Source organism: Trichosurus vulpecula, chromosome 4, assembly GCF_011100635.1.
Source record: "Trichosurus vulpecula isolate mTriVul1 chromosome 4, mTriVul1.pri, whole genome shotgun sequence".
Lineage (NCBI taxonomy): Eukaryota > Metazoa > Chordata > Mammalia > Diprotodontia > Phalangeridae > Trichosurus > Trichosurus vulpecula.
This window is the reverse complement of record NC_050576.1, coordinates 337,175,012-337,187,751: the sequence shown is the minus strand read 5'-3', so window position 1 is coordinate 337,187,751 and position 12,740 is coordinate 337,175,012. Positions and strand designations below refer to the sequence as shown.

The 12,740-nt window shown below is 37.4% G+C and overlaps 1 protein-coding gene across 1 annotated transcript in view; it reads left to right on the top strand.

The window, feature by feature from the left end:
- The window catches only part of TBC1D4 (TBC1 domain family member 4), a 229,813-nt gene that overhangs the window by 166,889 nt on the left and 50,184 nt on the right, over positions 1–12,740 (top strand). Inside the window, 1 exon segment of the mRNA XM_036755927.1 lies at positions 12,181–12,255. Coding sequence (XP_036611822.1) covers positions 12,181–12,255 — 75 coding nt within the window.

Genomic DNA, 12,740 nt, shown 5'->3' with positions numbered 1-12,740 from the left:
AGTTCTTAACCTTTTTGTGTCATGGATCGCTTTGCTAGTCTGGTGAAGTCCATGGACCCTTTCTCACAATAATGTTTTAAAATGCATAAAATAAAATACATAGCATTACAAAGGAACGTTTGGGAAGGAGAAAAGAAGGCCAAAGACAGAATACCTATGTTAGTGGGCTTGACCTAGAGGATGATCAGCCAAGAAGACTGAGGAAGAGTGGTCAGACAGGTAGGAAGAGAAGTATCAGAGAGGAGTCAAATAAATTTAGAGGGTATTCATGAGAAGAGAGTGACTGACAGTGTCAGAGTCTGCAGGGAGGTCAAGAAAGATGAGACTTAGGAAAATGCCATTAGATTTGGCAAGATCATTGGTAACTTGGAGAGAGCAGTTTCAATTGGACAGCAAGTTCAGAAGCCAGATTGCATAATGTTTAGAAGACAGTGAAAGGAGAGGAAGTAAAGGTACTGATTGTAGATGGCATTTTGAAGAAGTTTTGCTGTGAAAGAGAGGAGAAGTAATAGGATGATAGCTAGCAGAAGTCAGATAAATGAGGCTTTTTAAGGTTGGGGAGAGATGTGGGCTTGTTTGTAGGCAACAGACAGATAAGGAAGATATTGAAGATTATGAGGATAATAGAGAGCAAATCTGCTGGAGACTATGGGATGAAATGGGATCCAGGGTGCATTTAGAGGGATTTGTCAGGTTGAGGAGCAGGGCCAAATCTGTGTGTGGAGCGAAGGAAGAGAGACTGAGGTAAAGTCATCTGAGTGATATATAAGATGAGGAGAAGCAGACAGGAACTTTTTGGTGAATGACCTTTATCTTTTTGGCAGAGTTTGTGATAAAATCCTCAACTGAGAGTGAAGTATGGAGTTTGAGGAGAGATAAAAAGATTTGGAACAATCACTGTAGTGAGTGGGTTAGGGAATTGGGGGGGGGGTGTAAAAGGATTGATTTTACTGCAGGAAGGGCCCAGATGAGTTAAAGTTAACATGAATTTGCCATGGACCCTGTCGCTTTGGTTTTATGATATTTTCTAGCTCTACTCAGCAACAGAGGAATGGGAACAGTGGGAATAATCCAAGGATGTAATTTTGTGAGGCATAATCAGGGATAAAGTAAGGGGGTTAGGAAAGATACTTGAGTGTAGAGGGTAGTTCATTGTTTGAATTGTTTTGCCAAGGTATTGAGTTAGAGAAAGAATGAACGTGCAGCTAGTGCAGAGTTGACGGCCTGGGAAAAAACTGAATGGTGAAGGATTGGAGGTTACAGTGATAATGAGTCACAAGGTAGAGGGAAAGATGGAATAATAAAAGATAATGATTATATAAAGGAATTGCAGAGTTCATGAATATGAAAATGTAACTTATGAGTGATGGCAAGTGATGGCATAAATGATGATCATTTATGTGTAGCTGTGGAGGAGTAAACCATAGAAAATGAGTACATTGAGGAACTGGCATAGGGTGTTTGAGGTAGTATCAGTGTATATGTTGATGGCCCCTAGTATGAGTGCAGGAGATGGAGAGGAGAAAAAGAACGTCAGCTAGTTATTGAACTCATGAGGAAGGAACGTTTCCTAGAGTTTCATAGAATAGAGAGCTACCAGAGTTTTGGTGGGATAATAAATATGGATTGACTGAACCTCAAAGGAGGACAGTTTACTTTTACTGAGTGATGGTGGTAGAAACTATGTGCCAAGTTACTGGAGATATAAACATGGGAAAATAGTCCTTGTTCTCAAGGAGCTTATATTCTACCAGGAAAAACAGTATATACATAGATGAGTATGTACAAAATACACACAGAATAAACACAGTAATTTTGGGGTATGAAAATAACACTTAACAACTTGAGAGGTCAGGAAAGGTCTCTTGGTCAGATAAGTTATTCCTTTTGAAGGAAGCTCAGGATTCTACAAGGAAGAGGTGAGGAGGGAGAAATTTCCAGGTAGGAGAGAGGCAGGAGATAGATTGTCAGGTACAGGGAATAGCAAGCAAGCCAGTTAGACTGAATGGAGAGTATGTGAGGAGGAGTAATGTGAAATCTGTCTATAAAACAGGTTGGATCCAGGTTAGAAAGAACCTTAAGTGCCAGTCAGAGGGATTTTCATTTGATCATACAAGCAGTGGAGATCTCCTGAAATTTCTTTAGCAAGGAAGTGACATGTTCATGCTTGTGCTTTAGTAATACCCATTTGGCAGCTCTTTGTAGGCTAGACTGGAGTGGGAACAGACCTGTGAGGAAGCTATTGCAGTAGTCAAGAGGTGATTTTGAGGGCCTGAGCTAAGTGAGTGTAGGAAAGGGAAGAGATCTGAGAGATGTAAAGATTTCGAGCTGGAAGGGACCTCAGAGGCATTTGGATATGGGAGCAGGGTGAGAGTGATGATGGTAAAAGTTTACTCTGAGGATTTGAATCTAGGTGATTGGAACTATGGTGTCTATTTTTGGAAAAAAGAAAGTTAAGACCTAAGAGTTATTAAGTTAGAAGCGTGAACTTTTAAAAAATTATGCAATTATTTCAGTAAAATGGGTTTCATTTATAGTCCTGTGTATTTTATTTTATGCATCTAAAGATATTATTCTGAGAAGGATCATTTGGTTCCACTAGACAGGCCCATAAGACAAAAAAGGTTAAGAATCCCTGCTTTTGGAGGAAAGCTAATGAGTTCTGTCATGGGCTTTTGAGTATGAGAAGCCTATAGGCATCTAGGTGGATGGAACTATTTAGCAGATTTGTAGGTGCCTGGACATTGCAGATTATGAGAGAAATTAGGGAGTCTTCTGCATAAGTAGTTTAAGACTCTTTTGAGTGAGATTCAGAGATGAGAGCAAATCATTGCTGCATTTACCAACTACATTTATCCTGTCCATATCATGACTTTCCCTATCATGTTTTTGATATATCTTGGGTCAGCATAAGAAATTAAATGGGAATTTTTTTCTGAGTTTTGTGGAAGCCGCAGATGACACGTGAAGGCCAGCAGATGACGCAGAGCCTATGACCAAATACTTAACCCAAATTTTATAATAAGGTACTGTAAATATCCCGTAAAAGAAAAGGAAAAAATTCAGATTTCTCTGGCACAAAGGGAGGGTGAAAAAATTTTATGCTGATTATTCAGATTGTGGGAGTGCTGTGCCCTTAACCCCTGTAATGTGGAAGGGAGAACTGTATTTCATATAAGTAAACAGTAGTACAGTGGATAGAATGCCAGGCCTGGAGTCAGGAAGACCTGAGTTCAAATCTGGCTTCAGTTACTTACTAGTTGGATGACCCTGCACTTAATCCTATTTGCCTCAGTTTCTTTATCTGTAAAATGAGCTAGAGAAGGAAATGACAAACCCCTCCAGTATCATTGCCAAGAAAACTCCAAATGGGGGCGTGAAGAGTCAGACGTGACTGAAAAATGACTCAACAACAAAAAAATGGCAGGAATTCAATTCATGAAGAACACAGTACATTTGATGAGTCTGGAAAATAGTATATATTCTAGTACAATATAAACTGTGAATATGTAAGTAAGGGTTTTAAAAACTGTCTAGATAACAATCATGTTTCATACCTACAACAGGTGGTGATGATAGAAAGAGTGCTTTCAGTTTGTTTTATTTCCACAATCTAGTGCTTTAAAAGAGAATAATATCATATACTTGATTGCATTTTGTGAGAATACCTCTTCTGGTCATTCTCTGAACAGGCAGAGCAGGAAGGTTTTACTTATAATGCATAAATGTCTTTTACTGCTTTAAAGATGCATTCGTGCATATACAGGGCTACAGAATGATATTGTGAATTGTTAGTTTCTTAACTGATTAAAATATTAGTAAACATTAGACAGTATATCATAGAGAATTGTAAAAAATTATAATAGAGATTGTGCCCTATGTAGGAAACTAGTTAGCTTTAGGAGTTTTGCATATTTGTAGAACAGAGAATTAAGGGAAAAATAATTCCTGATATTACAATATATTGTAGCCATTTTTTTTGCTGGTACTTAAAGTACTTCCTAGACATTAACATTGGTCTGTGGTCCTAAAGATTAGTTTTAGAGATAAACCCTGGAAGGGAGTTCATTAATGAACATTTACAGATAGAAAAACTAGGACACAGAGTGAATTGGATTTTTGTCAGAATAGTTTATTAGTTTGATATAGTTTGATATAGAACCTAGATTCCCTGGCTTCCTTATTTCTTTCTGTTGTTTTTTTTAGAAATACGTGTTTATTTTTTAAAGTATGGAGGACTAAAAAGTACAAAGTAATTTTTAAATGAGTAGGTTTAATCTACTTGATACCATCTACATTCCCTGCTACATTTATGTTCCTACCGCTAGTTTCATATTTTCTATTAGCATAGGTGAATAATTATTTTTTAAAGCCTGGTACCATGCCAAGTAATATTGTTAAGAGGGAGAAATAGTTTGAAATTCAAGGGATGATTTTGTTTAATATTTTAAAATATTGTTTAGTATATAATTTGAATATATCAATCTATACATGTTGAAGATTCATATTCCAAAATGGTTCTTTGAACTCTGTTTTTCTTTATAATGATTGTTACGATATTTGTTGAGTGGCTACCAATAATGAAGCCCTAGAACAGTAATCCTGCCTGTTGCAAAGTTCTGTCCATTGTAACTATATTATTGGATTGTTTGTTTAAAAGTGTGATATATGATGATCTGGGGTTACTTTAACCTCAAATGAGGTAGAATTTCAGAAGCATAACTTGAAATATTGTGGAACCACAAAATGCAGGTTATTGGAGCATAATAGGTATCCTGTGAATTGGAAAGATTGAGATATTAAATAAAATAAATAAAAAACTCAAGAATCCTCTGATAAAACCTAAACTAAAAAATCATTTTCTTCAGTACAACTACAGCCTTTTGTAGCAATTATTGACCCATGAAGTAGGGTCATTAAAATAGAATGAAATAAATGATATTTGAATAAAACTGGGATGCTCTCATCTAATACCAGTTATCTTCGTTTCTCAGGAACTGGTAGAACTCCTTAATGCTAGGACAGGAGTGTGTGTGTGTGTGTGTATGTGTGTGTGTGCACATACTACACTATTTCTCCCAAAACCCCAAACCATCAAATATTTAATGATTTGAAGGTGTATTCGTTCCTTATTACCATACATGGAACTTGTTGTTATCTTTTCATATCGAGAAACGTCTGTATTTTAACAAAAAAAGTATGTTAAGCTTTAATTCAGCATGCGTTAAAGACTTCTGTCTAACTTATCCTTAAGTATTGTATTTTTAAACTAATTATAATGACAAAGTCAGATTCACTGGGACTCTTTATTTTCAAACACCCTGGTTTAATGAACGATGGGGAAAACGATGCTGTGAAAAAGTGAATTCCATTTGTAGGTAATAATTCCTTACATCAGTATATGGTACTTTAGGCTAGATAGCTGCTTATCCTGGAGTGTTGTCGAGTAGTTTTATAGGATCGAGGAGCTGGAAGAGGGAAGAGATCTTGGAGGTGACCTTGTTTTACAGAGAGGAAAATGACTAGATGTCCTCTGAGGTCCCTTGTAAGCCCCAATGTTCCATGCCCCTCTGATAATTTGATATCCTTATATTTGATGCTCAAGGGGGTTGGAAGTCCTGCCTCTTTACCCCATCAGGTTCTTATGCCTTGGGTTTTGGGTACCCCTGTATATATGCCTAAAGCTAAGACTAACATAGCCTCTAAGCCATCCTTGGTAATAGAGCAGCAGATTTATTTTGGTCAAGGTGGTGTACCGTAGGCGTTACGTTCCAAAGTATTTCATATTGTGAGACCTAAGAAGGTCTTATACCATGCAAAAAGCATAGGCTTATTTTTTGTGATTTGGAAATACTTCACATGGTATTCTGGGTTATTTAGTGAGAGAGGTTTGTTTTTTTCTTTTTGCATATCCGTACTTGTCAGTTTTCTTTCTCTGGGTTATGTGGTTATTGTAAGGCTGATGTTCTAGTCATATGGTTTGGCTCACAATCGCTGCCATTTTTAGATGTCAAGATATTTTGTATAGCTAACTACAGTTGTTTGTGAAATGGGATTACTGTTAAATATGTAGAGAAGCTTGTTAGCAATACAGAACGAGTCCAAGGGAAACGTTGATACATGTATTACCAAATTGGTATATGGAAGAATTGACAAAGCTGTCTGTACAAGGATTATAATACCACAGTGGTATATCCCAGTTATCCAGCTATAAACATATTTCAAAGGAAGGGCCTAATGAGAGAAGCTGGTTTCCAAGTATGTCTTTTCTCAGTGTAACAACATTTGACTTAACAGATAGCCTCATGGGCAGGTCAGACTAGAATTGAAAAATAAATATGCTTTGATTTTATGTGAAAAACCATGAGTATGACAACCCATTGTCAGTGAAGCAATCTCTTTGAGGTTTTTTTCCCTAGTAGTGGTGATAATTTTATATTATATTGCTTGGAAGGAAGAAAGGAAAGAAGTAATGAATGAATGAAAGAAGGAAGGAAGGAAGAAAATAAGCATTTATTCAGTGTCTGCTATGTGTTAGGCGTTATTCTAAGCTCTTTACAAATAATATCTCATTTGATCCTTACAAGAACCCTGCAAAGTAGATGCTACTAGCCCCATTTTACAGTTGAGGAAACTAAGGTAGATAGAGGTTCAATAACTTGCTTAGGGTCCCACAGTTAGTAAATGTGTCTGAGGCTGAATTTGAACTCAGGTCTTCCTGACTCAAGACTCATTGTTCTATCTACTGCACCACTTAGTAGTAGGATGAGTCCTGAGTTAATAGTCAGGAGGCAAATTTAGATCCTGATTGTGGCACTTACTTGATATGACCTTGAATAATTCACTTGGTTCTTCTGAAATTCACTTTACACATCTGTAAGTTGGGGATAATAATGATATATTTGATAATAAAAGACTGAAGAGCATTCATTGTTATGCTGTGGAATCCTATGACAGAAAGCACCTTCTCAGGCCATTTATCTAATCCACACCCCTTCCTTCAGATAGGCTAGCACTTAAATTATCCAAATTATCCAGTTGAGCATTAGCGACCCACAGTTTACCATGGTTAACCTTGAGGAAAAGTGTTTTTTAAAATTCTTACATGGAACCTTTCTGTAGCTTAAGTGTACAGATTTTTGTTTTTAATTTTGGTAAAATAGAAAATAAATAATAGTCCCCATTTTTCTGTATAAAAAGCTTTTCATGTATTTGAAAACTGTTATTAAATTGTGCCCCCTCCTTCCCCTTGAGCTTTCCATCAAAGTTTTATTTGCCCACCCTTTATGTAACTTCATGACTCTCCTTTGAATTCCATTCAGGTTCACTGATACTCTTTCTAGTTGTAAACCTGGATATTTTCTACTGGATATTTTCTACTGTTCTAGTAAGGGCCTTCCCAGAGCTAAGTATATTGGAATAAAGATAGAGTATTTCTCATGTGCTCTGCTTCTGTTTACTTATTCCAGTATAATCCTTGTATTTTTAACTAAAGCACTACATTTCTGACTCAGGAAAAAATAGAAATCCTGGCCAGATATATGAGGCTATTAAAAAAAGGCCGTTAAATTTTCCCCTTTACCTACACAGAAGGATATCTGTATAAATATGAGAAATAGACATATATCTGGCTCACTGTTCATTCAGGTACTTTGTTTAGGTTATCTTATTTGGATACCTCAGGTTTTCTTTTTCTGTTATTTTTCTATGTGCAAAAGTAGATGATTTGCAGAATATCAGCTTTATGAAGATACCTTCAATTTATATGTATACAATATGTTATGAATCCTAAGCATATATTTCACAAAGATCTAGAATTAAAAGATTTTTACAAGTTCAAGGTCCCATTTGAATACTGGGGACAGGGTTTTTCTTTGCCACTAAAGCAAGGTAGATAGATGACTGAAGATTTCCCAATTAGGAATAAGTGCCCAGAATCTATGAAGTGTTATATTCTCTGCCTATTCTCCTATTGTTCCTGAAATGGTAATATTTCAAAAACCTTCCTCATAGGGTTATTGTGGATCTTTAAAATGTGGTAGAAATGTGATTCATTTGAGTTATTGTTAACCTACTGTCCTTAGTGTCATGAATCTAACATTTTCTGTCTCCCTATTGTTGGTTCATTGTATTGTGGGGACTATAATTATACCTCTGACTAAAATATTTGGGAAAATTTAATCTACAATTTCCACTATACCCATTCCTTGCTTATGTTGAGAAGTAGGAGTCTATAATTTTAAATTTTCTTTCAAATTAAATATTCTTATCTAGTGGATTTTAGTGCATCTAGAGCATTAGTCCTAAAGTCAGGAAGATGTGAGTTCAAATGTAGGCTTAGACACTTAGTAGCGACTCTGAGCAAGTTATTTAATTTCTCTCTGTCTCAGTTTCTTCCACTTCTAAATGAGAATAATAATAGTACCTTCCTCTGAGGATTGTTGGGGTATCAAATGAGATATTTGTAAGGCACTTAGTATAGTGCCCAGCACATGGTATCATAGATACTTACTAACTGTATACTCCCTTTCCTTCCTTCCCTCCAACCCTCAAGGTGGTGCAATGGCAAGTAAAGTGGGACTTTTTCTTGTCTTTTGTTTTGGAGTGCTTTTCAGACTAAGGCAATCAAGTGCTTTTGAGTCTTGCCTTGTTTCAATCAAGAGTCTTTGATTGGATCGGGAGTCTTTAATGATCTCCTTAAGTCACAGAAAGGCTTGGGTCACATGGGTTTGAGTAGCATGATTGTGACTGCTCTCTGACCCTGAAGAAGTATATGTGTGTGTGTGTGTGTGTGTGTGTGTGTGTGTGTGTGTGTACATATATATGTGTTTACACACACACACACACACACACACACACACACACACACACTCACACTCTGATGTTAGCATTTTGCTGGGGGCCCATTCACTGGAAGAGTGTCATGTAATTTCACCAGACAAGACTCTAGGTAACTGTTGGAGCCCCCTGGCTTTGAAAAACCCAGATGTTGGTGCTTCTCTCTCTCTGGTAACTATGTATGTAATGTCTTGGATAGACAGCTAGAAGCCTGTCTGCTGATTTGTGTTATTTTGCTCTGTTTATATAATTTCTCCTTGTAATTTCTATTTGTGTTTTCTCTGAAGTTCAGGGTGCTGACATTTTCCCCTGTACTAAGTGAATGATGTATGTATGTTTAATTAAAGTGAGATTGTAAACCCCTTAAAGTTGCTTTCCTTAGAAAAGCAGATCAAAGAACCTGTGCTAGCAGCCCTCCTGTGTGCTGGTGTTATTGGTCTTACACAGCCACAGTAGTGGCAAGTAGCATTGTTGTTACAGGTGGGGAGGATGGGGTTGGAGAACTTTACTCTTCATGAGTATATATACTCTTATTTATCATACATATGTATGTGTGTGTGCTTCACATTTGTATTTTTATGCCTATATATTTGTGAGAACAGCAGCCTTAGAGATGGAAAGTTGTTGAGATGTTTTCAGTCATGTCCAACTCCTTATTGACCCCATTTGGGGTTTTCTTGGCAAAATACTAGAGTGGTTTATCATTTCCTCCTCCAGCTCATTTTACAGATGATGAAACTGCGGCAAACAGGGTTAAGTGACTTGCCCAGGGTCCCACAGCTAAGACGTGTCCGAGGCCAGATTTGAACCCATCTTCCTGACTCTAGGCCCAGTGCCCTATCCGCTACACCATATTACTGTCTCTAATTCTTACTTTAATTCCTTGAAACACTAAAATTGCAGAATCTTAGGGTTTAAGTGGATCTCACACCTCATTTCTTCTAACCCTAACTTAGTAAGAATGCCTTCTACAACATCCAAAAGAAGTAACTGTCCAGCTTCTGCTTGAAGATGTCATTGGTGGGGGATTAACTGCCTCTGCAGGAAATATCTCACTCTGGAGCAATGCTAATTGTTAGAGTGTTTTTCCTTATATCAGGCCTAAGTCTGCCCTTCTCGAGCTTCATGTGAAGAATCACAGAATTTCTGATTTGGAAGGGACCTCAGTGGCCATCTAGTCCAAACCATAAACGAAAGGCACTCCCACTGTCACATAACTTGTAAGTGGTCATCTGGCCTCTGCCGAAAGACCTCACTAGCCCTGGAGGCAGTCCGTGCCAGTCTGGACAGTTCTAACCATTAGGAAGGTTTCCCTGACATCAAGCCTAAATGATGAAACGCCTATCCATTTTTCCTGGTTCTGTCCTTGGGGGCCTCACAGAACAAATCTAATCTCTCCTTCAGGACCACCCTTCCAACACTGAAAAGACAGCTATCTTGTCCCCAGGATGTCTTTTCTTCTCCAGGCTAAGCTGCCCAATTTAAGAAGCACCTCACTATATGAAGTATTGAACAGAATGTCCTCAGTTAGTATTAACCTGTTTACTGTTTTTATAGCATGCTTTGTAGTCTGGAGAATGTCCCAGGAGAGTGGAGTTTAATTAGAAATTCAGACCAGGACAAAGTAAATGAATAGCATCTTTGTTCATTGTTTTGACAGGAGGCCCATTATGAGCTAATGTGTAAGGGATGAGCTTTTGGGCTCTGAGAAAGTTTCTCACAGCCCAGCCCAGGCCCATTGAGCAGTCCTCTATCACCAAGAGCTGTGGGTGAGCCAGGCTCTTTATCTGCTTCCTTTATCCTCTACTTTGTCATCTCAACAAATTATAATGTCTAAAGACCCCAAAGCATAAATGTGAGAGTGGAATTAATAGATTAAAGCCCTGTCCACATACTGTGTATATGACCTTGGACAGGATTACTCTTTGAGCCTTAGTTTCCTCATCTGTATGATCAGGGTGTTGACCTAGATGATCCCTAAGACTCTTTATGACTCTGAATCCCAAGATTCTAACAGTGCATGGTGTAGGTTTGGTGAATGAAAAGAAATCACCCAGGAGCTTGAGAATTCATTCTCTGCCTTCTGCCATGCTGTAGCCTACAGAGTGGGAAGGACTTGAATTGGTCTAAAATGACTCTTTGGGATATTCTTGTTTGTCTTTATCTATATTTATTCTATCTGAGAAAAAACAAAAGCCAAATTTCTTCTCTTATCTTCTTATTTTCATCTTGTACATGAATGTTGGTATAGTAGAAAGAATATTGAAATATGGGAAATAAGGAACCTGGGTTTTAACCCCAGTTGGACGAGTAATTTAAACTCCATAAGTCCTTGTTTCTTCATCTATAAAATCAGGGATGAGGAAGGGAGCATGCATTTATTAAGTGCCTACTGTATGCCAAGCCCTGTGCTTAAGAACTTTACACATTTCATCTCATTTGATCCTCATGACAACCCTGTAAGGTAGATACTATTATGATCCCTGCCTTGCAGTTGAGGAAGCTGAGGCAGACAGGGGTTAGCCAGCTTGCTTAGAGTCAAACAGCTAGAAAGTGTCTGAGGCTGGATTTGAACTCAGGACTTCCTGACTCCAAGCCTCGAATTCTATCCACCATGACACTTTCAGTGATGAAAAATTATTGTCATAGATGTTTTTTCTTGTTAAATCACATTCATTTATTAATATGATCCTTCTCTTCCCCTTACAGACTAAGCCGTCTCTCTGAACAAATCTCAAGATAAATGAAAGAATAAAAAGTAGCTTAGCAAAGCCAGTCAGTACATCAAACCTCTGACGATAAGCACATTATTCTACACCAATAGCTCCCTACCTCTGGGTCCATGCTTGGTCATTATAATGACATAGTATCAGGTTTTGTTTTATAGGTCTTTACACATACACTGTTATAGTCATTATATTTATATATGTATATGTACACACACACATATGGGGGAATGGAGGAGGGAGGGAGGGGGGGAGAGAGAGAGAAAGAGAGAGAGAGAGAGAGAGAGAGAGTGAGAGAGTGTTTTCTTTGTTCCACTTAGTTCTCTTGGTATCAGTTCATATAAGTCTTCCTGTGATTCTCTCAGTTCTTCATATTCATGGTTTCTTACCACTCAGCAATATTTTATTACATGTATCTACCAACACATTTTGTTTATCTGTTTCCCAATTGATGGATACCTATTTTATTTCTAATTGCCACTACAAAAGTATTATTATGGTGTATGGATATAAGGCTGTCAGTTCAGCAGCAGCATAAGGTAACATCCCAAAACTAGCTTTTGGGATTCAGGAGATACAGACCCAAGTAAAATATTTAATTCTTGTTTTTCCACAGGGAGCTAACAGAATGAGAGGCCGTCTAGGAAGCATGGACAGCTTTGAAAGGTCTAACAGTCTTGCTTCGGAGAAGGTACCAAAAGAAGGCCGAATAAATGCTTCTGTCTTAGGACTTAATAGTTTGTTGCAGGTTTCAGGGATATGTAAACTAATATATTTTGACTTGCTTGGCATTATCTATTTACACACAAGATATATGCTACTATTTTAATTTTTAGTATGTATTTTATATTTCTGATATTTATTGAACCTTATTAAAATTGACTAGATGGCAACATGTTTATGTACTACTGATCTTGAAGAGTTCAGTTGAACTCCATTGGTGCTCAAGGACAATAAATATCTCCCCTTTTTATAGGCTAGCTGTAGAACAACTAGCTTTTCACCATGCGGAGTTTTTCTTCTTGGTGATGGAGTTTGATCCTCAGTACATACAAATTCATTTAATAATGAGTTGTTGTTATAGTAGAGTTTTGCTTTACTTCAGAACTAATTTCATTTTTGTTCTCTCTCCTCTCACTTTTTTCTCCTAATTGCAACTTCATACTCACATATTTC